The sequence below is a fragment of the Arvicanthis niloticus genome, chromosome 7, assembly GCF_011762505.2.
Source record: "Arvicanthis niloticus isolate mArvNil1 chromosome 7, mArvNil1.pat.X, whole genome shotgun sequence".
NCBI lineage: Eukaryota > Metazoa > Chordata > Mammalia > Rodentia > Muridae > Arvicanthis > Arvicanthis niloticus.
In genome coordinates this window covers 55,036,775-55,060,709 of record NC_047664.1, presented here as the reverse complement: position 1 = coordinate 55,060,709, position 23,935 = coordinate 55,036,775, and the positions used below count along the sequence as shown (strand labels likewise).

The window sequence follows — 23,935 nt, the reverse complement described above, 5'->3', positions numbered from 1 at the left end:
TTGTTCACATGTATGCCTGTGTGCTCTGTGTGTGTGTGTGTGATGCATGTTGAAGCCAAAAGAGGGAACCTGATCTTCTAGAACTGGAATTATAGACAGTGGTAAGCTACCACAAGGATGCTGAGAATGTAATCTGGGTCCTCTGGTAGATTGTTTTAAATTTTTTATTTATTTATTATTTTGAGACTGGCTAGCCTGGAATTCACTATGTACACCAAGACGACCTTGAGCTCTCAGAGAGCTGCCTGCTTCTGCCTCCCAGGTTCTGGGACCAAAGGCGTGTGTTTTGGAGTACTCAAGTTAGGCAATGCAGAAAAAATGATGCAAAGCATAGTCCTTGAGGGTCCTCGTAAGATCTCATAAGGTGGAGATCTTATGGGATGATTGTTTCCGGAGCAGGATTCAGCTGTAAAACAGTTCAGAACTGAAGCAACTCCTGGGCAGGGGTGATGGACTGTGTTATAAATGTAGGCTTGCAGAGTTTAAAGAAGGGCTTACTTTGCTAAAGATTTGGGGGGTGGAGGGCTTCCAAAACATGGTGTGTTAACTGGATTTTGAGGAAAAAAAAATAAAACTACTGGAAACTTGATGTTTTCGAAAAGATTTTTCTAATTAAAAATACCTTATTTGGTAAATATTCATTAGTAGCAGGTACAATTCATAAGTATATCTTCATAAACATAATTGAATTTGTTAGATATCATATACATGTATGTTCACACATATGAGTCTTAGCTTTGCTGCATAATACAAGTACTTTCCCAGCTAGCATTATTAATTTCTACAGCACAGAAACGCAAGAACTTTACAGTTAAATTTGTCACTTCCTGTTTAATTTCTCCCATTGTTTTGGTCTTTCGAAAGCTACCATCTCTACAAAGATCTAGTCAATAGATTCTCATTTCGGCCACATTTTAACAGTCACGTGGAAGTTCTGAACAGCATCCAAAACATGACAAGGAATGAAAAGTAGGTTTTCATTTTTCACAAGTAAAAGTGAAAATAGAATGGACTAAAGAGAGAACTCTTGTATTGTCCCTGCAAATAATACAGAAGATGATGAGCAATAATTGTCCACATCCCTTCATCTGGGTGAAGAGGAAAACTGTGAAGAGCAAATTTTCCAAAAGGTTTTGATGAGCACAAAGAAGAACTTATTTACTATCATGATATTCAACTAATGGGAAAACTTTCAACAAAGGTGGGGGTCCTGCCGCATACATCTTATTCTTAACGATTCATCCCAGTGCTCTGTACAGTTTAGAAGTGAGATCGCAGGAGTTCTTTGGAGAATCTCACAAATGCTCTTAGCTGTAATCTGACCTCTCCTAGCAGAGGTGTAGGAGTTCTTCGGGGTGGCTTGCAGGACTGAGCAAAGGGAGAAGGTAGGACCCAGCACCAGCTCAGGCCAAGGATCTATTGACTAAGCAGGAGATTGGGAGAAATGGGTCTATCCTGTCCTCTGTTGTCAGGCGGAGTTCCTACTCCATAGAGAACCCAGGATCTCTTCTCTGCATTACTTGATATCAGTAGTCAAAGTGAAAGTGACTTTCTTAAAAATATCAATTTCGATGATGCATGATGGGTAAGAAAAACTAGACATGTAAGTCTGATGAACTGAGTTCCATTCCCAGACACTACATACAAAGCCAAATGTGGGGGCTAGAGAGATATTTCAGTGGTTAGAGCACTGGCTGTCCTTTCAGAGGACCTGGGTTCAATTCCCAGTGCCCACAGGGCAGCTCACAACTGTCTGTAACTCCAGTTCCAGGAGGTCTGACACTCTCACACAGACATGCATGCAGGCAAAACGCTACTGCACAGAAAACAAAAATAAATAAATCCTTTAAAAAATCCAAATGGCACATACCTGTAATTCTAGCACTCCTACAGAGAGCCAGCACTCCTACTGTAGAGACAAGAGAATTGTCCCAAAATGTGCAGGTCAAACTGGAGTGCCCAGTGTAAAAACAAAACAAAACACACGAGAGGGGCTAGAGAGATGGCTCAGTGGTTCAGAGCACCACACACTGCTCTTGACAAGGACCTGAGTTCAGTTTCTAGTACCCATACAACTGTCTGGAACTCCAGCTCTAGGTGTCTGTGGATGCCCTCCTTTGGCCTCCAAGAGCACCCACATTTACTGCCACCCCCATGTATTCTCATAATTAAGAATAAAAATAAAATAAATAGAACACATCCTGCCTAAAAATAAGGTGGAAGGAGACAGCCAAGTCCTCTGACTTAACATGGAATTCATGGCATCCATCCATCCACATTCACACACACGCAAGTGAGACTTTATATACATATAAACGTACATACATACATAGATACACACATATTTAAATATACAAATGTACAATATATTTTACATAGACTATATACGTAACTACATATATTACTCATTTTTTTAAAAAATGAATAACAATTTTGAGCTAGGTCTGATGACATAGGTCTGCACTCTGAGTCTGAGACTAAGGTAGTTGAAAGATCTAATCTCAATTCTCTGGAAGAACATTTTTAAAAATTTTATTTATTTATCATTTTGAGATTGCCTGGCCTGGAATTCACTATGTAAACTAAGATGACCTTGAACTCACAGAGATCCGCCTGCCTCTGCCTCCAGGATTAAAGGCATATGCTTTAGAGCACCTAAGCTAGACAATGCAGAAAGAATGATGCAAAGCATAGTCCTTGCTCTCTGCCTTCTTATCTGACGAGTGTTTCTGGGAGGGACTGTAGGAGGCCTTGTCAATTGAGAGAAATACTGACTCAGTATCTTGTAATCACAATAATAGACTAAGATGAAGGGCTCAACAACAGAGCCCTTAGCTAGTGTGCACAAAGCCTTGGGTCCCATCACTAGTACCACACACATACACAAAACAAGAAAAAGAAAAGGGGCTGGAGAGATGGCTCAGTGGTTAAGAGCACTGGTTGCTCATCCAGAGGTCCTGAGTTCAATTCCCAGCAACCACATGGTGGCTCACAACCATCTGCAATGGGATCTGATGCTCTCTTCTGGTGTGTCTGATAAACAATCAGAGAGAGAGAGAGAGAGAGAGAGAGAGAGAGAGAGAGAGAGAGAGAGAGAGAGAGAACACATCAGGGGCTAGACATGGCTCAGTAGTAAAGAACACTGGCTGCCCTTCATGGTTCACAGTTCAATTCTCGGCACCCACATGGTGGCTCTCAACAGTCTGTAATTCCAGTTCCAGGGATCTGACCATCCCTTCTGCCCTCTGAGGTCGACAGGCATATCTGTGGTATGCTGACATAAATGTAGGCAGAGCATCCATATACATTAAATGCAAAAGGAACAAGTAGATAACCCACTTTGGGTGACTGTGTGACTCTGTGATCTTTACTAATTCATACTTGGCCTTGGACAAATGAGTGAACAGAGACCAGTTTGTCCCTCAAATGCAACATGTTACAGAACTATATCAAACAACCAGAGCATGGAGAATATCATTTTCTGAAAGGAGAGAATTTTTAAAGCAAATTTTTCTGTGACTGAGAAATACTATGTGGGCAGGAAATGCTATGCTAAGGTGTGTTAGATAAAAATAGTTTAACATGTTCCCAAACTCTCAAATTAACATGTATTTATTTATTTATTTTGGTAGGGAAAGCCTATTCGGCAGAGAAGTCAATGGTCAAAAGCTGGTCTTTTGGTAATTTTGAAAACAGACCTAAAGATGCATATTTGAATTTTGAACCGTCTTTAATCTGACTACTGGAGCCATGGTAAAAGGAGATTAGAAAGTTTTCCAGCTGCCTGAGATTTTCAATGAGCCCCCTAAGAATGTAGGTGGCTATCTTTGATTTTACGATGGAGCCGATCAGTGGGAAGGAAACGGAGTGTCAGGCATTAGGAACACATTTTTTATTATCGCACATTTGTGCCGTTCACTTCCTCTCTGAATCTGAAGCATCCTTCATAGTGTCTTGGTGAGTGTGGGTGAGGGTACAGTGTGGGTGAGGGTACAGAGGCTGCAGCTGGGCATAGAGACAGTGGTGGCTGGCAGCCCAGTCAAGCTGCATAAAACTACCTTGTAAAAGGAAGGGTGGCCACCGAGGCCCAGAGTCCAGGAACTCCAACTCATCAGAATCATGCAGATGTGAGGACAACTGACTCACAAACAAGCAGACTTTCAAGGTAGAAGACTGAGGGACTGATAAGAGAGACCTTCAACTGCCAAATCCTAGGCAAGCACTGAAGAGTTACTTTTAGGGAAGAACTGGCCTATCACAGTGAATGGAAGAACAACAGAAAGTTTCTACAGCAAGCTGCAAACACAGAATTATTCCTAGGAGAGAGAAAGCATCAGGATTTAAAGTCAAGAGCAAAAACCATCTTACTGAAACCAGTTGCTTAAAGCAGGTAGGAAAGGGGCCAGTGAGAAGGCCCAGCAGGACAGGGCACCTATGCTGTTGTCTGACTTCATTCCCGGGGAAAACATGGGGAAGGTGAGAATCAGCTCCCTTTCCTGTGCATCGTGTGTGTGTGTGTGTGTGTGTGTGTGTGTGTGTGTGTGTATAAAATAATAAAATAGTAAAATAATACATGAAAAATAAAAAAGCTTAGGAGGACTGGTTTAGCTCAGAGTTGCACGTGTAGAGCTAACACAGTTTGTCCTTGTGTTGCTCCTGGAGCTGGGGGAGTTGTGTGTCTACATGTGGAACACGGAAGACAACTTAGTAGTCATTCCGTAAGTATTGTCTATCTTGGAGTTTTGGTTCATTTAATTTTTATGTGTGTGTGTTATTTTTTCTACATGTGTGACTGTGCACCTTGTACATGTAGTGCCCTAAAAGGACAGATGATGGCAGATCCTCTAGGATCTGGAGTTACAGACAGTTCTGAGCCATCACATGAGTGCTGGGAATTGAACCAGAGTCCTCTGCAAGAGCAGCAAGCACTCTTTGCCATGGAGCACGGTCTCTCCAGCCCTTCTCTTTTTAAACGTTTTTTTTATTTATTTGTTATTTGTTTTATGTGTATGGATGTTTTGTCTGTGTGCCTCATGTGGTGCCTGGGGTCTGCAGAGGCCAAAAGAAGGTATCAGTGCCCCTAGAATTGGAGTTAGACAACCATGAATCACCAAGCAGGTCCTGGGAATTAAAGCCAGGTCCTCTGGAAGAACAGCAAGTGCTCCTAGATACCGAGCTATCTCTCTAGCCCCTGTCTATCTTGTTTTGTTTGTGATAGAGTCTCTCAGCAATGCAAAACTTAACAAGTACACTAGGCTAGATAAACAGTAAGCGCCATCTCCCCAGCCCTTAAGTATCTTTCATGTTCCAGGCACTGTTCCAGGCATCTGAATAACATCAATGATTAGGATGACATGATTGACTCTAGCAGCTTTCTTTTTCTGGTTTTGTTTGTTTGTTTATTTGGTTTGTTTGTTTGTTGCTGATAAGAGAAAGGGTCTCACTATGTAGCCCCCAGCTGTCCTGGAACTTGCTCTGTAGACCAGGCTGCCCTGGAACTCACAGAGATCCACCTACCTCTGCCTCCTAGGTGCTAGGATTGAAGACTTGCAATATCCCACCAGGCCTCTCAGAGATTTCTTATATAAGCAGATAAATAACAAAAGTGTCTCATGTGTGACACCTGTAATCCCAGCACTTGGGAGGCAGAACAATATCTAGAGTTCTACATGGCCAGTCTGAGGCCATCCTATTTTACATTAAGCTTGATCTCAGAAAACCAAAGCGAAACATAAACATGTTGGTGGATCAGAAAAGGGTGAGAGGTATGAAACATGAATTGTGTCAGGGTAGGAGGATGGGTTCTGACTAAGTAAGGCATTCCAGGATGGCCTGTGGGAGGAGTGAAGAAAGTCCTCTTAGCACTCTCCTGGGGAAAGAGCATTCTAAGAAGCAGAGAGTGCAGAGGCACAAGGTTGGGAGGGAGTATGCCTGACAGGTTGGAAGAAATGCAGAGAAGCCACAGTGGGAGAAGCCACAGTGGCCTGTGAGAGTAAGCTGGGAGAGTGGAAGGGCTGAGGCTGGGGGTCACAAGGATTGAGCGTCTGTACATGTCCCTACATGGACTTTGGGGATGACCTTAACGGAAATGAAGGGCAAGAGTGAGGGAGTGTATGGAGGAGTGGAGAATTGAGAGTCCTAAATGAGGGAGGGATGGAGCCGAATGCATACCCAGTCAAGGGTGACTGCTGAGGACTGACTGTATGAGGGGCAAGAAGAGGCATGGGGAAACCAGGGATACAGCGAGGGCAGTTTTGCTGCTCAGGGTTGAAGTTGGGAGGGGCAAAAGTCACCTGTTCGGAATAGTTTTTTGAAAGTAGTGGGAACAGAAATTTCCAAGAGAGTTATGGATAACCCATGTGTAGTCTCACAAACTGAGTCGAGATAGAAATCCCTTTGAGGTCACATAAAGTTTGGAAAAGATGAGAAGGGTCAGAGGGCAGTTGGTCAAAAGTTCCATTTGGAGTTGTATTGAGATTGGTCTAAACAGATGTTCAAGTGCAGCTGTCAGTAGTCAGGAATCCAGCGTCTGGAGCCCAGGAGAACCCTGAGAAGAGATACAGACTTGGGGGACTGTAAATACGGGCATTGCATTTAAAGACCTGAGACTGGATAAGGCATCCACATAGGAGAGTGCAGACACGGAAGAGACAAACAATTAAGAAAGGACAGCAACCAGACTGTCATAGGAGAGGCGAAAAAATACTGTAAACCTCAAACTTGACTCAAAAAGAGCAATAACAAGAGAAAGCTAGAGGGACCAAGAAACTATTTAGGGAAAGGGAAAAAAAAGAAGAAGAATCCAATGCAGAATGGAATCTATCATATCTTTAGGTGAAAGAGTGTATTTTTTATTTATTATTTCAAATTACAAGCATTCAGACTGATTGAACAAGTAAAACAGCACAATTATGTGTAAAAGAAACAATCCACTATGGAACCCACCTCTACTCCCTTTGGGGTAACAACATAGCATTTGTCCCTTCCTATCATTTGCATGGCACAGTAGCAGTGTAAGCATTAACCTAACTCAGCTCTGTAGACCTTCTTGCATGTGTCCACTTTGCCAAAAATAGTGTTATCACATATGTTACCATTTTTTAAATTTTTAATAGTTTATCAATCACATTCTCAAATACTTGGGTATATTTAATTCCATCTTGTTCTAATATAGTGTATATTATTGTATGTATATGTACATGAAATATACACATATGCATACATGCACACACACATATACAATGTTTAAACATATGATTGTGGTCTGGATGCAAAGTTTCTCGCATAAGAATGGGTGTTTGAATATTTGGTCTCCAACTAGTGGTACTATTTGTAGACGTTGTGGGACATTTGAGAAGTAGAACCTAACTGGAGGAAGCATCTCTCTGGGAGAGGACTGGTGGACTTGAACTTTATTGTCTACTCCACTTTCTGTCTCCTCTCTGCTTTGTGTTACACATAGGTGTGAGCTAGCAGCTTTAAGAGATCCTGTCATCACAACTGAAAGCTGCTTCTCCCACCATGGTTTCCCTGCCATAATGCCTCCCTCCCCTAACAAGTGTCAAAGCAAACCCTTCCTTCTTTAGTTGCTTCTTGTCTTGACTTTGGTCACAGAAACAAGAAAGGCACATAATAAGCTCAGTAAGATGAAGATGCATTAATAGCATATCACAATAGGTTTTTGTTGTTTTGTTTTGTCTTGTTTGAGACATGGTTTCACAGTGTAGCCCTGACTGTCCTGGAACTCCTTCTGTACACCAGGGTGAGTCAAGATCAACCTTCCCATGCCTCATGAATGCTGGGGTTAAAGGTGTGAGCCACACCTGCACCTCTAACACTAGATTTTTTTTTTTTTTAAATCTGAATGACGTTCTTAGAAACTTTAGATCGGTATCTTTGTTCACCTCCCTCCTTTCAGCATCTCCCCAGATCTTACCCCAGAGTGGCAGAGCCATTGTTAACCCCATGCAGTCCATGCCTTACAATGTTCTTAATCTCATGCCATCTTAAAAAGATAGAAGTCTGCTTACAAACATAAACACACACACACACGCACACGCACACGCACACGCACACGCACACGCACACGCACACGCACATGCACACGCACATGCACAGGCACACGCACACACCAGTGTATATCAGTCTGTCTCCAGGAGCCATAAGACTCCAGCGGCTTGCCCTTCTCACTTCCAAGCTTGTGAGAATCCTAGTTCACAAAGAGTTCCAATTCTTCCTTGGAAGTCTAAGCCTACTATTTTATGAAGCAGAGACACTATTCAGCATATTTGTAAATTCAGCAAAAAGAGAGATTTATTAAACTCTTCCCTCATAGGTATGCGTTCACTTTGCTTTTAATTTTTTGCTACTACCATTTTGCATAAATCCTTCCGTATTGGCTTGTTGTTAATTATTTCTACATGCCCAGGGGTTGAATCACTGGGGCAAAGGTTGCGTGGATTCTTTAATAGATGTCTTTAAGACTATTTTCTCTCCAAAGACAATAACAGTTCACAGTTTCACAAACACTGCAATAGTAATAGTCTTTTGAATGTTTTTAATCTCATGGGTGTAAAGTAATGCCTAATATTTAGTGGGGGTATTTTATTTGGTGTTTTTTAGGCTGGGTCTCATGAAGCTCAGGATGACCTCAAATTCACTATGTAGCTAAGGCTAGCCTTGTTTCTCCTGCCTCTACCTTCTGAGTGTGGAATGATAGGTGTATGCCTACACATCTGACTAGATACTCATTATCATCCTAATTTCCAATACCCAAATGCTGGTGAGTTTAAAAACCTTTGACATGATTATTAGTTACTTGCACTTATTCTGTGAATTCCCTGATGCCTTTTGCCCCTTAAAAAATGGAATGTTTTATCTTTCCTTTATCAATTTCTCTGAGTTTGCTGTGTGTGAGAAATATTTACCCCTCATGTGTTATCTGTGTTTCACATGCTTTACTCAAGTTTTGACATGACTTGTCTTGGCATCTTTTGCTGTTTAAAGGTTTTGAGTTTTGTTACCACACATTTCCCATTTCCCAAGTTCCTGGTTTCAGTTTTTAGAACGTTTTCTCTGTCACCCACATTTGAATGTAGCTACCTGAATGTTTCTCTAAGGCTTACTGCTTACACTTAAGTTTTTAATCCATTTAGAATCTGTTTTGAGACTTGTGAAATTGAGACCCAAGTTCATTTTGTTCTAGATGAATAGCCAGTTACACCAGCACTGTTTATTAAATAAGCCATTCTTTCCCACAGAATTGAAATACTGCCTTTGTCACATATTAAATTATGATATATGCTGAGATCTATTTTTGGATTCACTGTTCAGTTCCACTGATTTGTCTGCCCCGATACCGATACCATGTTGATTGTGTTACTGTGATTTTTATCACTGAGGCTTTCATTCGAAGACAGGCCTCTCATTATTTATCCTCTACATAACTTTTTGGTGGTGTTATTATTCAGGCTTAGGATACTTGCGTGTGGATTCTTTAATGACTCTGTCTGACTTACTCCACTTTGTAAAAGGGAGAACCATCCAGACTGTAACTCAGATGCTACTGCTTTCTTAAAAACATTGCTGTTCATTGGAATATGTGAAAAGTTCAATAGCATTTAACATGTTGCTAATTTGGGGGGTATGAATGTTTTGCCTGTGTGGTATGTATGTGCACTACATGCATGCAATGCCCATGATGTTTAATCCCCTGAAATTGGAGGTACAGTCAGCTGTAATCCACTGTGTATGTGCTAGGAACCAAACCCCAATCCACTACAAGAGCAGCAAGTGCTCTTAGCCATTGGACCATCTCTCCAGTCCATTTATCATATATTTAAAATTAAGTGATTCCTGATATGAGGATATGTCTGATCATTGTTCTAATTCCCCAGTTATCTCACGGCTTATTTGGCTAGATTTCTAATAGATAAGCAGTCAGTGAGGCTGACGGTGGTAAGTGTTTAGGTTGTTTTAACCCACGGAATCCTCCCTCTTCTCCCATTCTTTTCTGAAGAAAAGTGGTTGTTTCTCAAGAACATTCCCTTAGCCTGAGTTTTGGCATCTGCACTCTTGTGGTGTCTTCTAATGTCTGACATTCATTTAGATAGCAGAGAAGGCCTAATTGTTGTTGATGCTGTCAGAAGCTCATCCATTGATCTGCTAGGACCTCCACAATGCTGAACAGATCCATCCTTTCATCTCTGTTAACTGGAACAGCTTTAGAAGATCCTTCAACAACAGTTGGCATCTTTTCCAACCATCTAGTGCCTGGGAATGTAGAAGAAAACAGAACTGTTCAGAGGATATGGTCTCCTTGAACCTGCTAAAGACAGCAACTATGTTTTCTTTGCTTCCAAACTGTCAGATATAAGCATAGTGGATGATGGTATATCAATGTAGCATAATTGTTAATTTTATTTGTTTCACTGCTCAGTGGCAGCTTTTTCAGATTGCTCTTGAGTTTTTGCATAGGGCTGGTGGGTCTTTGAATCTGACAAAGAAAGAATAAGAAAGGAAGGAAGGAAGGAAGGAAGGAAGGAAGGAAGGAAGGGAGGGAGGGAGGGAGGGAGGGAAGGGAAGGGAAGGAAGGAAAGGAGGAGTGGAGAGGAGGGAAAAGAAAAAAGAAAAGAGAAAAATCAGGTGCTCAGATCAGGTGCATTTCCTACCCAGACCCTTCCGGGCTGCAGCCCAAGGGGTCCTTCTGCCCACTGGAGGGATGTTGTCCGGAAGCACTGACACACTTGCGGAGTCATTACATTGGAGTTTTATCTGAAGACAGAGGAGAAAGTGGAGTTGGTTTACACATTTGTATGTCCTACACTTATAGTGGCATTTCAGACTAACTCACCTACAGGATCCCTAACTTGCTGATGTGCCCCCTCCCACATCTAAGACCTGCAGTTGTTGACAATCTCAACAGATCTGCTTCTTGAACTGGGGTCAGGAGTTCTTAAATATTTTTCACTTGCAACCCCTTTTCACTTGAAATTTGTTTCAGGTGCTGATGATCAAACCCCCTTTATACATGCAAATACTCTACCACTGAGCTACAACCTCAGCCCTTGCCTCAGTGTGTGTGTGTGTGTGTGTGTGTGTGTGTGTGTATACACATACAGATACAAAATAAAACATTTGCTGGAAATATAAAGAAATTTACTTTAAAACAATTATTTTGTATAGATGCATTTTAAAGACATAGGGGAGTTGAGACAGGGTTTTTCTGTGTAGCCCCAGCTGTCCTGGAACTCGCTCTGTAGACCAGGATAGTCTCAAACTCAGAGATCCACCTATCTCTGCCTCTAGAATACCAGAATTAAAGGTGTGTGTAACCAATGCCCAACTGACATTTTTAAATATATTTATGACATTTTTATTGAGTGTATATGTGTATATATGCATACACATGCCACAGAGCACGTGTGAAGGTCAAAAGACAACTTGAAGGGCACTTCTTTCTTTCTACCATGTGGATTTTAAGGACCAAGCCAAAATCACTAGTCTTGGCAGTAAGTACCTCTATCTACTGGGTCATCTCATGGACCTGGTGTGATAACTAGTGTACTGTCAATCTGACATAGGCTACAGCCAGTTGAGAGAATAGAACCCCAATTGAGAAAGTGCCTCCAGATTGGGCTGTAGGCAAGCCTGTAGAGCATTTGTTAAATTTTAATTAGTGATTGATGTGGGAGGACCTAGCTCATTGACTGATGTAGATGCGGTTATCCCTAGGATTATGGTTCTAGGTTCTATAAGAAAGGAGGTAAATATGCCATGGGGAGAAAGCCAGAAAGCAGCTCCCCTCCATGGCCTCTGTATCAGTTCCTGCCTCCAAGTTCCTTCTCTGTTTGAGTTCATGTCCTAACTTTCTTTGATGAACAGTGATATGGAAGTGTAAGCCAAATAAACCCTTTCCTCCCTGCTCCCCATGTTAATTTGGTCATGGTGTTTTATCACAGTAATGATAGCTCTAACTAAGATACCTGGTATGGAAATCAAATTTGCATATTAATTACATGGATGTGTGCTGTGGTTTGACTGTGGATCATCTCCAATAGGCTCATATGTCTGAACACTTATCCCTTGCTGTAGTGCTGTTTCAGAAGGGTTTGGAGCCCTTATATGGCAGTCTTGCTGGGGATAGTAGTTCAAACACATAAACTTTTGGGGGATGTAAATAAGTGTAGGGCCATCCTCTGGGGCATGAGCAGTGTACCACCCTCCCAAAGAAAAATTACTTTCCTAATGCCTAGTATCTGTAAACTGCCAATAGTTCCCCAGCTAGGAGTACAACCTTGTGAGCTTCCTGCATCTATGAACCTCTGGCTGTCCTAAAACGTGTTATATAGACCAGGTTGGCCTCAGACTCATACAGATCTGGCTGCCTCTGCCTACCAAATGTTGTGATTAAAGACATGTAACACTATGCCCGGCTATTTAATTCTTTATGTAAAAATAAATAAACATACACACTTCATTAGTATGTAAATTTGCTTTCATCTTTGATAAATGATAAAATTACATGCATGCTCGGAAATTATTTTAAAATATATTCCTTGAGTATTTATAATCAGTAAATGCTCGCTGTATGTGTTTACTTTATACACCTATATACCCGGTGTTACATGAAAATTCTCTGTATAAAAAAAGTCCAAGAAGCCTCTAAGTAGATGATTTCAGAAAACTGCTTTAGGAAAAACCAAAGTGAAGCTATTAACCCATGATCTCACTCTGAAGGGTCAAAAAAAAAGAAAGAAAATTTCCATATATCCACCACCTAGAAGGTGGTAAGAGGTTGTAGAGCAGGTGTATCCTGGGAAGTGGCAAGATATGTAGAGTGGGTGTATCTACAGAAAATATGTGGCTGGGAATGGTGGTACACACCTTTAATTCCAGCACTTGGGAGGCAGAGGCAGGAGGAACTGTGCCAATTGAAGGCCATCCTAGTCTACATGCATCCCCCCCCTTTTTTTTTCTCTTCATTTTTAATTTGGCTTTTTACATTGGCTTGTTGAGGACAGGTGGCCAGACCTGTCTTGGGGCACAAGTTGTTACTTTCGAGTTCTATAACAAGACCACAATAGCTGACTACTTCAAGTGGAAAAGGGACAGTATATGACTTTGAGGAACACTTGTAAAGAAAGCTGTTATAAAGAAAGCTGTTAAAGAGTGAACCGGCGGTGGCGCAGCCGTAAGGCGTCCACCTGCAGAGGGCATGGGGCCCTCTGCGCGCTCTCTCTCTCTCTCTAACCCCATGTCTCATGGGGGGGTGGGGTGGGGAAGAAAGCTGTTAAAGGAACTGTGATGTTCTAGAATCTGATTCAGGGAAATGGCCACCTATGGATCACCTGACAAGGAATGAAAATTAATTGGGTTCCAGGAGTTCAGTAATCCACAAAATAAAATGGTGACTTATAGTTACAGGTCTGGGTAGAGTGTATATGAATGAGAACTTCTGAAGGAAGCTGGGTCTGTACAGCCTAATTGGTTAGAACTGCAGTTCTGTGGAGGCCAGGGCTATACAGTCTCAAAAACAAAACAAATGAACAAAAAACCCAAACAAAACCAAAAAGCTTTTTAATCCATTAAAGCAAACCACTAGCTTCCACCAAAGCAAAAGCTAAGAATGTCGTCAGACACCATCTTGGGCCTATAGAAAGCTTTCCCCATCTTGCTGCCTCTCTAATGTGCCCGCAAATGTATTTTAAATTGCCTTGGTTTATGGTTGGTTTTGTTCTGTAAAGCTATCAAATTTCATGAAACCACTTCCACATTGGAACATGGAATTTGGGGAAAACTGTATCTGGACATTTGAGTCATTATCACTCAAGATGACTCCAGAATAAACTATCTCTTATTCCCTTTAAAAAGAGAGCTGTGGATTTGTGTGCTTGCATGATATTCTGGGCTGGATCCTATAGCAACAGAAAGACAAGAAAGAAGGTAAAGCTGTAGTTCAAAATAAAGAAAACAACATTTGACATGAACAAGCATAACAAGGGGATCAGAATCTGAAATAACTGAATGGGAATTCTTGGAGCCCAAATGAAAATGCAGTAAGTCATGTCAACACCATAATCAAGAAAAAAAAATTTGTGAACTGGATGGAAGTCAGCTTACTTGAAATTTTCTAGTTAAGAAGAAAAAAATGAGTTGAGCCATTATAGTATACATCTTTAATTCCAGCACTCAGGAGGCAGAAGCAGGCAGATCTCTGAGTTTGAGGACAGCTTGGTCTACTGGAGCGAGTTCTGGCATAGCCAGGGCTACACAGAGAAACCCCTTCTCAAACAAAACAAAACAAAACAAAACAAAACAAAACAAAACAAACAACAACAACAAAAAAAAAACCAACCCAAAACATCCAAAAACCAAGCAGACAAAAATGGAAGACAGAATTTTGAAAGTAACATAAGCAACCAGTCTAGTGATACACAAGGGCAAGCAAGCCCTGTCTCCAATAAGATTGGCTGTGAGTTTCTCAGCAGAGTGCTGGAAGAAACTGCCAGCCAAGGATACTTAGCCCAAGGAAGCCACCCCTGAGAAATACAGAACTGATAGGATGTTCTCAGACAAATAAAAGCATCACCACCAAACCTGTTCTACAAGAGATGTGAGGGATGTTCAGGTCCAGATGAAAGGACGGTGATTAGTAGCATGAGAACAGGTGACAGGATTTACTCACTGAGTATGTTGGCAAATTAAATTCTCTAATATAATGCATGTGGTGGTGCATGTCTGAAATCCTAGTACATGAGAAGCTGAGGCAGGAGGATCACAAGTCTAGTGCCAGCATGAGTCTAATCCTGTCTCAAAAACCCCCAAACAATTATTTAAACAAAACAAAACAAAAGATATTATGTTCTCTCTAGGACAGTAGAGCTCTAATGTTAACCCCTTACCACTCTCCCAACGAAAACAAAACAAAAAACAAAAAAACCCAAACAAACAAACAAACTCTCAAAGCCATGTGAAGGCTAGGGATGAAGGGATGTGATAGAGCACTTTCCTAGCATGCAAGGGTCCTGGGTTCACTCCCTAGCACTACATAATTTGAGAAGCTTGGAACAGGCTTGGAAGAAATGAAGACATTCTGAAGATACACTTGTCTCTCCCATTCTAAAGAAATGGAAATTTCTCAGGAAATCCTATACTGGAAGATGAAAAAGGCTTCAGCCAGAAGTCTCTAGAAAAATGTCACACAATGATGAGTTGGTGATGGGTGACTACTATATGACCGGATTGCTTAGTTGTATATCTGGCCTTCTACTTAAACTTTAACTTCAATTCAGGATCCTAATAATAGAATGGTGGGTGGTGGAGTGGGCTACGGAGTCTCTTTGTTCTGCTTTCAATGTGGCCATTTTGAATAAATCTCATCTTTCTGCTTCTTACTATTAATTTGTCTGCTGGCTTGGGTGGGTAGCAGAATCTGACATCTTGGGAGACAGACTGTGACCCCCAAGTTAGTACCAAATTGGTTAAGTCTGTAAAGACGATGACTACCAAGCCTGAAGACCCATGTTCAATCCCAAGAACATAAATAATGAAAGGAGAAAACTGACTCTCAAAAGTTGTTCTCCGACCTCTACATTTGTTCCACGATGCATGTGCCCATCACATACGATAAGTAAATGTTTAAAAAAACCCAACTTTCTAAAAATAAAAAAACTAAAAACTATATGAGTTGATACATATACTCATATACTAATTAGCTTTCCTTTGTTAACGATTATGAAATGTTTATGTATATAATTGATAAAATTGTATGCATATGTCCTGAGCTCTATAAAAACTATTGAGTAGAATTGCAGGTGTTCAGAGGGCAGACACTGTTCTTTGCCAAGTGTATCCTGGGACTCAAGAGGGAAGAAAGTCAATGGCAGTCACCTGCGGACGTGCTAACTCACAAGAACAAAAATCAAAAGGCAAGACGGCACAGTGCCTATAAATCCCACTCAGGGGATAAATGTGGACCAATGATATCAGGCTAGTATTGGGATGCTGAAATGGTGAGCTCTTCCTGGGATTTCCCCAAGAGGAAAATATCTGCAAAGTGTGAAAATGTAGAGAGAGAAGAGAAGCTGTGTGTAAGCATCCCATATAACTAAAGCTCCTGAAAGAATGTGTGCCTAGGAGGTTGGAAAGTTTAGTGGTCCATATGTACCATTGAGGGAAACACACCATAAGAGACCCTGGAGTTCATCATACGAATAGTTTGTTAGACTCCAGGGACCTGAGGCAAACTGGGGTATTTGCAAAGTGGAGAAGTTACCTGTCTTGCAGCTCTCATCACAGGAATGCAGAGGTCACTAAGACAGCTTCTTCAGGCCCAGAGACAGTATATTCTTAGAATAGTATTTCAGCTCATGTAGAGATGGCATAGAAGGAGGTCCAAAGCTTTAAGTTGGCCCCTCATACCACATGACCCAGAAGACCCTATAGTATAAGGGTATTGAGTGAGAAAAAAAATGATGTGTAGGTTTTATGACAAACTCCAATAGGAGAACCACAGTGTGGATTCTAGATCATAGCCATACCAACAGCAAAAGAGAAATATGTATCTTTCAAAACAATTCATGGAGCAATGCAATGTGCAAATAGAAACAGAGAAGTGGGAACATGGTGTCTTAGTTAGGGTTTTACTGCTGTGAACAGATACCATGACCAAGGCAACTCTTAATAAGGACAGCATTTAATTGGGGCTGGCTTATAGGTTCAGAGGTTTAGTCCATTATCATCAAGGCAGGACCACAACAGCATCCAGTCAGGCATAGTACAGGAGGAACTGAGAGTTCTACATCTTCATCTGAAGGCTGCTAGCAGAATACTGGCTTCCAGGCAGCTAGGATGAGGGTCTTAAAACCCACACCCACAGTGACACACCTACTCCAACAAGGCCACACCTACTCCAAGAGGGCCACACCTTCTAATAGTGCCACTCCCTGGGCCAAGCATATACAAACCATAACACATAGGAAAGCAAAGTTTGTTTCCATTATGGTTGATTTCCAATTATCAATATGGCATCCACAGGCCCACAACAGGTTTATTAAAAAACATAGAGAAGTGGGCATAGTGTACCTATTAGAAGGCATCCATTATACAGAAGATGCTAAAAAGCCATATATTATCCCATTACATCAGCCAGTCCACATCAGACTTATTCTATTACATTAGGAACAAACACACAAACTTAAGGACTATTGTGATATCACATATTGTAGTTCCAAGAGCCACTTTAGAGGCACCAGCTGGAGGGAACACCTTACAAAAATGGCATACTACCCTTTAGAGCACCATGTACCTTTTGAATGGATGACCTCTAATGAAGCTATTTCCCTAACAGTAGAATACAAAGGACCGGAAATCAGAAATCAGGAATAGAAATCTCTTTGCCTGTCTTCATTCCCAACAATCTATCTTTAGTTGTTCTCTTCTAATGAAGACTCTAGGTGTCTAGTACTAAGAGTACTTTTGGGGGCAGAGGGAGTCATTTTGGTTTTTTTTCCTATCTATCTATCTATCTATCTATCTATCTATCTATCTATCTATCTATCTATCTATCTATCGCCTGCCTGCCTGCCTGCCTGTCTTAGTTAGGGTTTTAGCATCTTAGTTTTAGTTATTGCTGAGAAGAGACACCATGATCAAGGGGACTCTTACAAGCGACAACATTTGATTAGGGCTAGCTCATAGGTTCTGAGGTTCAATCCATTATCATCATGGCATCATGGCAGAAAGCATGACAGTATCCAAGAAGGCATGGCACTGGAGGGGCTGAGAGGTCTATATCCCATCTTATTCCAAAGGCAAACAGGAAAAGACTGTCTTCCAAGGAGCTAGGAGGAGGGTCTTAAAGCTCACCCCCCCACCCCCCACCCCCCACCCCCGCTCCCAGTGACACACTTCCTCCAACAGGGCTACACTTTCCAACAGTGCAACTCCCTATGGGCCAAGTGTATTCAATCAATTAATCTATCTACTCTTTTTTTTTTTTTTTTTTTTTTTTTTTTGAGACAGAGTTTCTCTATTTAGGTCTAGCTGTTCTGGAACTTGCTTTATAGATCAGTTTGGCCTCAAACTCTGAGATTTGCCTGCCTCTGCCTCCTGAGTGCTGGCATTAAGGGTGTGAGCCACCACTGCCCAGCTATTTATTTATTTTAGGTGTATGAGTATTTTACAGACAACTCAAATACCTTTTAATTTTTTTATTAAAAAATTCTCCAGTGCCTTGCCCTTTTTATATACAGGGTTTTACTACATTGCCCAGGCTGGCTCTGAACTCATGATCCTCTTGCCTCTGGCCTCCCAAGTGCCCATATATATGGAGAACAGAGGTCTAAGGCTCAGATTTGCCTCTTAAGGATAGAGTTTAGGGATGGTTAACAAGTAAGAAGCAGGTGATGTAGGCACCTGAGAATGTTTGGATATGAAGAAATCAATTTCTGTCTATGTAGGATCATGGCTCACTTTTGGATACATCTTCTCAAAATGCTGGTGTTAGCATTGTCTGATGGTTTGATGTTGGCTTCCTGACATAAAAGAGCTTACCCACTAGATAGGTGAGCAAGCCTCAAGAGTTAAAACTGAACCAAGATCCTAAAAAGTAAACCAGGCAGCTGTCAGCATAATACTTTTCAGTTATCTCTAGCCAGGCTGGTGGGAGGCTGCTAGCATAGCCCGGTTGTATGCCTAACAAAATTATGACTTGTAAAGTCAACTAAAGGTACATGACACTAGAGCTTCAGTTATTCCCTCAGTTTTTCCATCATGACTTAAGGGGAGTGCTTTATCTCTTTCCAAGTTCTCACTTGGCCTTCTCCCACTATGCTTGAGTTCTGATACTTAGTCCTCAGTTTGCTCTGCCTTCCCATAGCTGCTCAGAAGATTCTCTGGTCTTTTCTGTTCTGTTTTTTTGTTTGTTTATTTGTTTTTTGGTTTCATTTTGTATTTGAGAAGCTGGCGGCCTTGGGCATACTACAAATTGTAGAGTAACAAGGCATGCTAGCATTTGCCTGTAATCTCAGTACACCAGATGTGGGGGCAGGAAATCCAAGAGTTCAATGTCTTCCTTGACTAGCAGGATGAAGGCCAGCCTAAGATACACGAGTCCCTGTCTCAAAAAATAAAATAAAAATATAATGAATACATTTTAGGGTAATCACTCCTCTTAAGTTCTTGTCGTCACTGTTTAGAACTTTGTACTTCCTTTTCTGAACATCACAGGATCTTTCCCATGAGATCTGTCCCATGGTCTGTTCTTTAGTACACTGCAGAAAGTTTCAGTGACTTGACCAGTTCCTTGTGACAGCTCTGTTTTACTTTATACCACTGATCCATTGATGGCAGAAATAGATTATTAATTCCTTATCCAATCACAGAATATGCTTTCTTGGATCAATCCTGGGCTCAAGTATTTGAGGTTGGGTTCCATGAACTGTACACTCCAAATCAAAGATGAATGGTCAGGAAGTTTATAAAATGGCATACATAGGATCAGCAATGAAGGAATAATGAAAACAGCTGGGTGTGGTGCCATCTGCCTTTAATCCCAGCCGAGGAGGTGAATCATTTTGAGTTCGAAACCAGCCAGGGTTATGTAGACTCTGTCTTTCTTTGGAAAAAAAAAAAAAAGGCTGGGCAGTGGTGGTACATGCCTTTAATTTCAGCATTCTGGAGGCAGAGGCAGACAGATCTGTGTGAGTTCAAGGCCACTCTGAAACAGACCTAGTTCCAGGACAGTAAGAGCTTCACACACACACACACACACACACACACACACACACACACACACAAAATCCTGTCTCAAAACAAAACAAGACAAAACAAGAATCAAAATGAAAAAACCTAACAAGGCATAGGCGATATAGCCAATGGTAGTAAAGTAGTTACTTGGCATGAGCAAAGCTCTAGGTTTTAAGCTCCAATATTGGAGGAAAAAAATTCCTATACTGAAACTCAACAGAGCTTCCTGGCTTAGGAGGACGATGGTGCACCGCAGGGTCACATGTCCTGATACTATGGGATAAAGGCCAGATTGTATATCCCTTACAGTGAACATATTGCTTCTTTCAGTGCTGCAGATCATTCTAATGAATTGTTAAACTGCAACTTGTCCTTGGTTGAACAGAGGCCAAGGCAGTGTGAGGGAGGACAACTGAGTTTATGGATGGCACCTAGGGAGAGGAAATCTTCAGATTAGCTGTTGTTGTTGTTAGATTTATTTTATTTTATGTGTGCGTGTGCTTGTATTTATGTGTACCGTATACATGCCTGGAGGTCAGAAGAGGGTGTTAGATCCCTGGGAAGTGGAGTTGCAGATGGTTGGGAGCTGTGGGTATTAGGAACTGCACTCAGCTCCTAGGCAAGAGCAGTGCAGCTTTCAACTACTGAACCATCATCTCTCCAGCCCTGAATCTTCAGTTTTATTAAGGACACTGACCTTAATTTTTGGGGTCTGAGGTAACATCACATAGCTGATGACCAAATTGCATGGGGCTCCAGAGATGCAATCTGTATGGGTTGCTTCTCCATCACTGTGATCGAATGACCAAGCATGGCAGCTCAAAGGAGGAAAGATAAAAGCAGGACGTTAGTGCTTTGCTGCTGTTTTAGCTCTTATATCTTTCAGCTCTTATATCCAAGCTGCACGTAAGTGGCCTGTCTTAGCATCCAGAGGATCACACCTCCTTATACAGTATCTGTTGTTCTCTTGGGGCCTACACAGAAATCTCTGAAGTTTTAGGATTTCTGCTTGAAATGCTTTCCTCCTTTTCGTCCTCCAACTCAGAGATGCATCTGCCTCTGCCTCCCGAGTGGTGCACCAGAACCTGGAGACTTTCTATGACCCTTGTGGAACTTTATCTAATATCTCTTTTCTCAGAGTCTCTCCTCCTTCTCCTCTTCCTCCTCCTCCTTCTTCTTTTTTTCTTAGTTTTTCGAGACAGGGTTTCTCTGTGTAGCCCTGGCTGTCCTGGAACTCACTCTGTAGACCAGGCTGGCCTCGAACTCAGAAATCCACCTGCCTCTGCCTCCCAAGTGCTGGGATTAAAGGTGTGTGCCACCACTGCCCAGCTCGGAGACTCTTCTTTCAACCTCAGTGTAGACCAAGATCACTTATCATATGTTCTCACCACCAGTCCTCTATAGGTGGCATTCTTAGGACTTGTCACAGTCTTGCCAAAGCAGCTTTCCACACACTTGGCTGTTAAATGCTGTTTTTCTCCTTCCAGTAAGTTTCATGAAGGCAGAAAACATAGCTGTTCTGTTTTGTTGTTGTTTGTTTGTTTGTTTTTTCCAGCTTCTCTAGCACTTTACTCAATGCCTGACACAGGCTTAAAAAATATCCATTGAACGAATAAATTAAAGATTGGTTGATGGATAATCTTGATGCCAACTTGACTATATCTAAAATCAATTCAAACCCAAGCAGCTGGGCATACCTGTGAGAAATATTTCTTTCTTTTTCTGAGACAGGTCTCATGATGTAGTTCTGGCCATCCTGGAACTCACTAAGTAGACCAGGAGGGCCCGGAACTGATATCTATCCTCCTGTTTCTGTTTCCTGAGTGCTGGAATTAAAGGTATTCTTCCACCGTCTTGGTGGCAGCCCCTATAAAAATAAGAATGAAGCTTTTGCTCTTTTCCGGCTTATCTTCACGTTCACTGGCAAGGTCATCTGTCCTGCTGCTGGGGTATTCCTTCCCTTGTATTAGAACCTATTTTTTGGAACTGCCCCCCACTCATAGACCAAAGATCAGCTGAGACATCCAGCCTCATGGACGGAACAACTACTAGATTCTTGACCTTTCTGTTGGAAGACAGTGACTAGCCAGAGCACAGTCTATAATTCACTTTAATAAGCTGATATATATGTATATATATTCATTCCCATAAATAGGACCCTGACTAATGCAATTACATAATAATAGTATAGAGTAGTAGTTATCTCCTCTAGTTTGGACATGACTATCTGTCTTAGTTAGAGTTTTACTGCTGTGAACAGATAACTGCTGTGAACAGACACCATGACCAAGGCAACTCTCATAAGGAAAACATATAATTGAGATTGGCTTACAGGTTCAGAGGTTTAGTCTATTATCACCAAGGTGGGAACATAGCAGCATCTAGTGCAGGAGGAGCTGAGAGTTCTACATCTTCATCTGAAGGCTGCTAGCAGAAGACTGGCTTCCAGGCAACTAAGATGAGGGTCTTAAAGCCCACACCCACAGTGACACACCTACTCCAACAGGGCCACACCTTCTAAAAGTGCCACTCCCTGGGCCAAGCATATACAAATTATCATACTACCATTATCCTATATCAGAGAAGTTATGATGGTAACACACAGGAGCTCCTCACTGGACTGACCCATTAATACACATCTTGGAGGGAAGAGGATGATCATGGGATTTGCAAGGCTTAAGAATCTGCATAAGAACCTCAAGAAGCCCCTCCTGTCCAGGAACTATAAAGAGGAACACAACAGACAGGGGTGGGACTCTTCAGAAATGTAGTTGCCTGTAAGATGCTTATGGGACTTTTCAGTGGCCCGTGTGTGTGTGTGTGTGTGTGTGTGTGTGTGTGTGTGTGTGTGTGTGTGTGTGAGAGTGAGAGAGAGAGAGAGAGAGAGAGAGAGAGACTTACTATTTAGATCTGCCTGTCCTGGAACTCACTATGTAAAACAAACTGATTGAACTCACAGAAATCTACTTGGTTCTACCCTCTGGAATGCTGGGATTAAAGGCACTCACAACCACATCTGGCCTAATAGGTTGTCAATGTACATTTAGAAGGTTGTATTGGATATTATGAAAGTCGTTTTTATTTGTATTGATGAATTTGTTACAGAAATAGAAGCTGTCATCTGCCATGTTTCTGTTGTATTTAATCTTAGGGATTGTCCTTCTGAGAATTTTCAAGGGACTAGAGCCAAGGGGCAGCCAAGGAGAGTCTTGACAGGAAGTGATACCCTGTGTTTGAGCTGATCCTTAGACCTCTTTCTCCCACACTTCTGGAAATGATGTAATTGAGCAAGCACATAGGCTAAAGGGAGAACCTCGTAAGTGTTACTTTGCCTCAGCCACTTGCCATTACAGTGGAGTCTTAGTGGATGAGCTATTTGTTGTTTTCCATCAGTCTAGGTGATCACATCTATAAAATGTCTTTCAGGGTTCATTCTACTAAGGAGCACAGCAACTAGGCGTGCTGGGGCACGCTTTTAATCCCAGCACCGGGAGGCAGAGACAGCGCCTAATCTCTGAATTCTAGGTTAGCCTCTTCTACAGAGCCTGTTTCAAGACAGCCAGAGCTACACAGAAAAACCGTATCTCGAAAAACCAAACCAAACCAAACCAAACCAAACCAAACCAAACCAAACCAAAACAAACCAATTAGGACAGAGAGAGGGCTAACATCTCCGAGTGCCTAATGTGTACACACGAACGGAGAAAGACTAGGGCAGAGGATTGGAGGCAAAATAAGGTGCTCAGTATGATTAGCTCCAATTTTCTGAACCCTATGCAAAATACCTATAGCTTGAATAAATAGATGTTATCTGTTCCGGGGTAAGTGGACAAAACGAGTCGCATAAATTAACATTTTTCCCACCGCTACTGGGCATCTGACGAAACAACTGCAAATTCTTGTTCTGGAGTTATAATTGTGTTCTCTTCTGCCACTTACCAGCTGTGTGACCTTGTTTTCTTAACCTTCCTGAGCTTCAGACCCTAAAAGCAAAAGTAAATACACAGCTGGATAGATTTCCTACATAGGACTAGGCTTTTTCAACTTTCCGAACGAACTCCAGGCGGTAAGTGACAGCTTTGAGCTGCGTCTCAGTCCTTCGCAACCGCTCAGATCAGTTCACTGCTACGAGAAGGGAGGAGCCCGCGAGGCGCAGAGCCATTCAGCCAATCGCACAGCAGGTGGG

The 23,935-nt window shown here is 41.8% G+C and overlaps 1 protein-coding gene across 5 annotated transcripts; it reads right to left on the bottom strand.

Annotated features, from left to right (window-relative positions):
- Positions 1-591: 591 nt before the first annotated feature.
- On the bottom strand, positions 592-23,883 carry LOC117712814 (uncharacterized). Of its 5 annotated transcripts, XR_013111836.1 has the most exons (6): positions 23,689-23,883; positions 21,447-21,616; positions 20,447-20,567; positions 16,277-16,440; positions 10,671-10,773; positions 592-10,272 (listed from the first exon to the last, which is right to left on the bottom strand). XR_013111836.1 is itself a non-coding variant. In XM_076938494.1 (5 exons), exons 2-5 carry the CDS (start codon positions 21,485-21,487, stop codon positions 10,142-10,144), a joined length of 396 nt encoding a protein of 131 aa, XP_076794609.1. In that variant the 5' UTR covers positions 21,488-21,616; positions 23,689-23,883; the 3' UTR covers positions 592-10,141. The 5 variants fall into 5 exon arrangements, 1 of the variants encoding a protein (XP_076794609.1); XR_004607342.2 differs by lacking the exon at positions 21,447-21,616; XM_076938494.1 differs by lacking the exon at positions 16,277-16,440.
- Between the last annotated feature and the right edge of the window lie 52 nt (positions 23,884-23,935).

Bases quoted from the DNA above. Each gene is read 5' to 3' on its own strand.
- LOC117712814 (XM_076938494.1), bottom strand. From the start codon at position 21,487: ATGAGACCTGTCTCAGAAAAAGAAAGAAATATTTCTCACAG. The intron at 10,774-20,446 runs GTCAGTGTCCTT...CTCTGTCTTCAG, and splicing joins CTCAGACCCCAAAAATTAAG to ATAAAACTCCAATGTAATGA. The intron at 10,273-10,670 runs GTAGGAAATGCA...CTACATTCCCAG, and splicing joins TGCAGCCCGGAAGGGTCTGG to GCACTAGATGGTTGGAAAAG.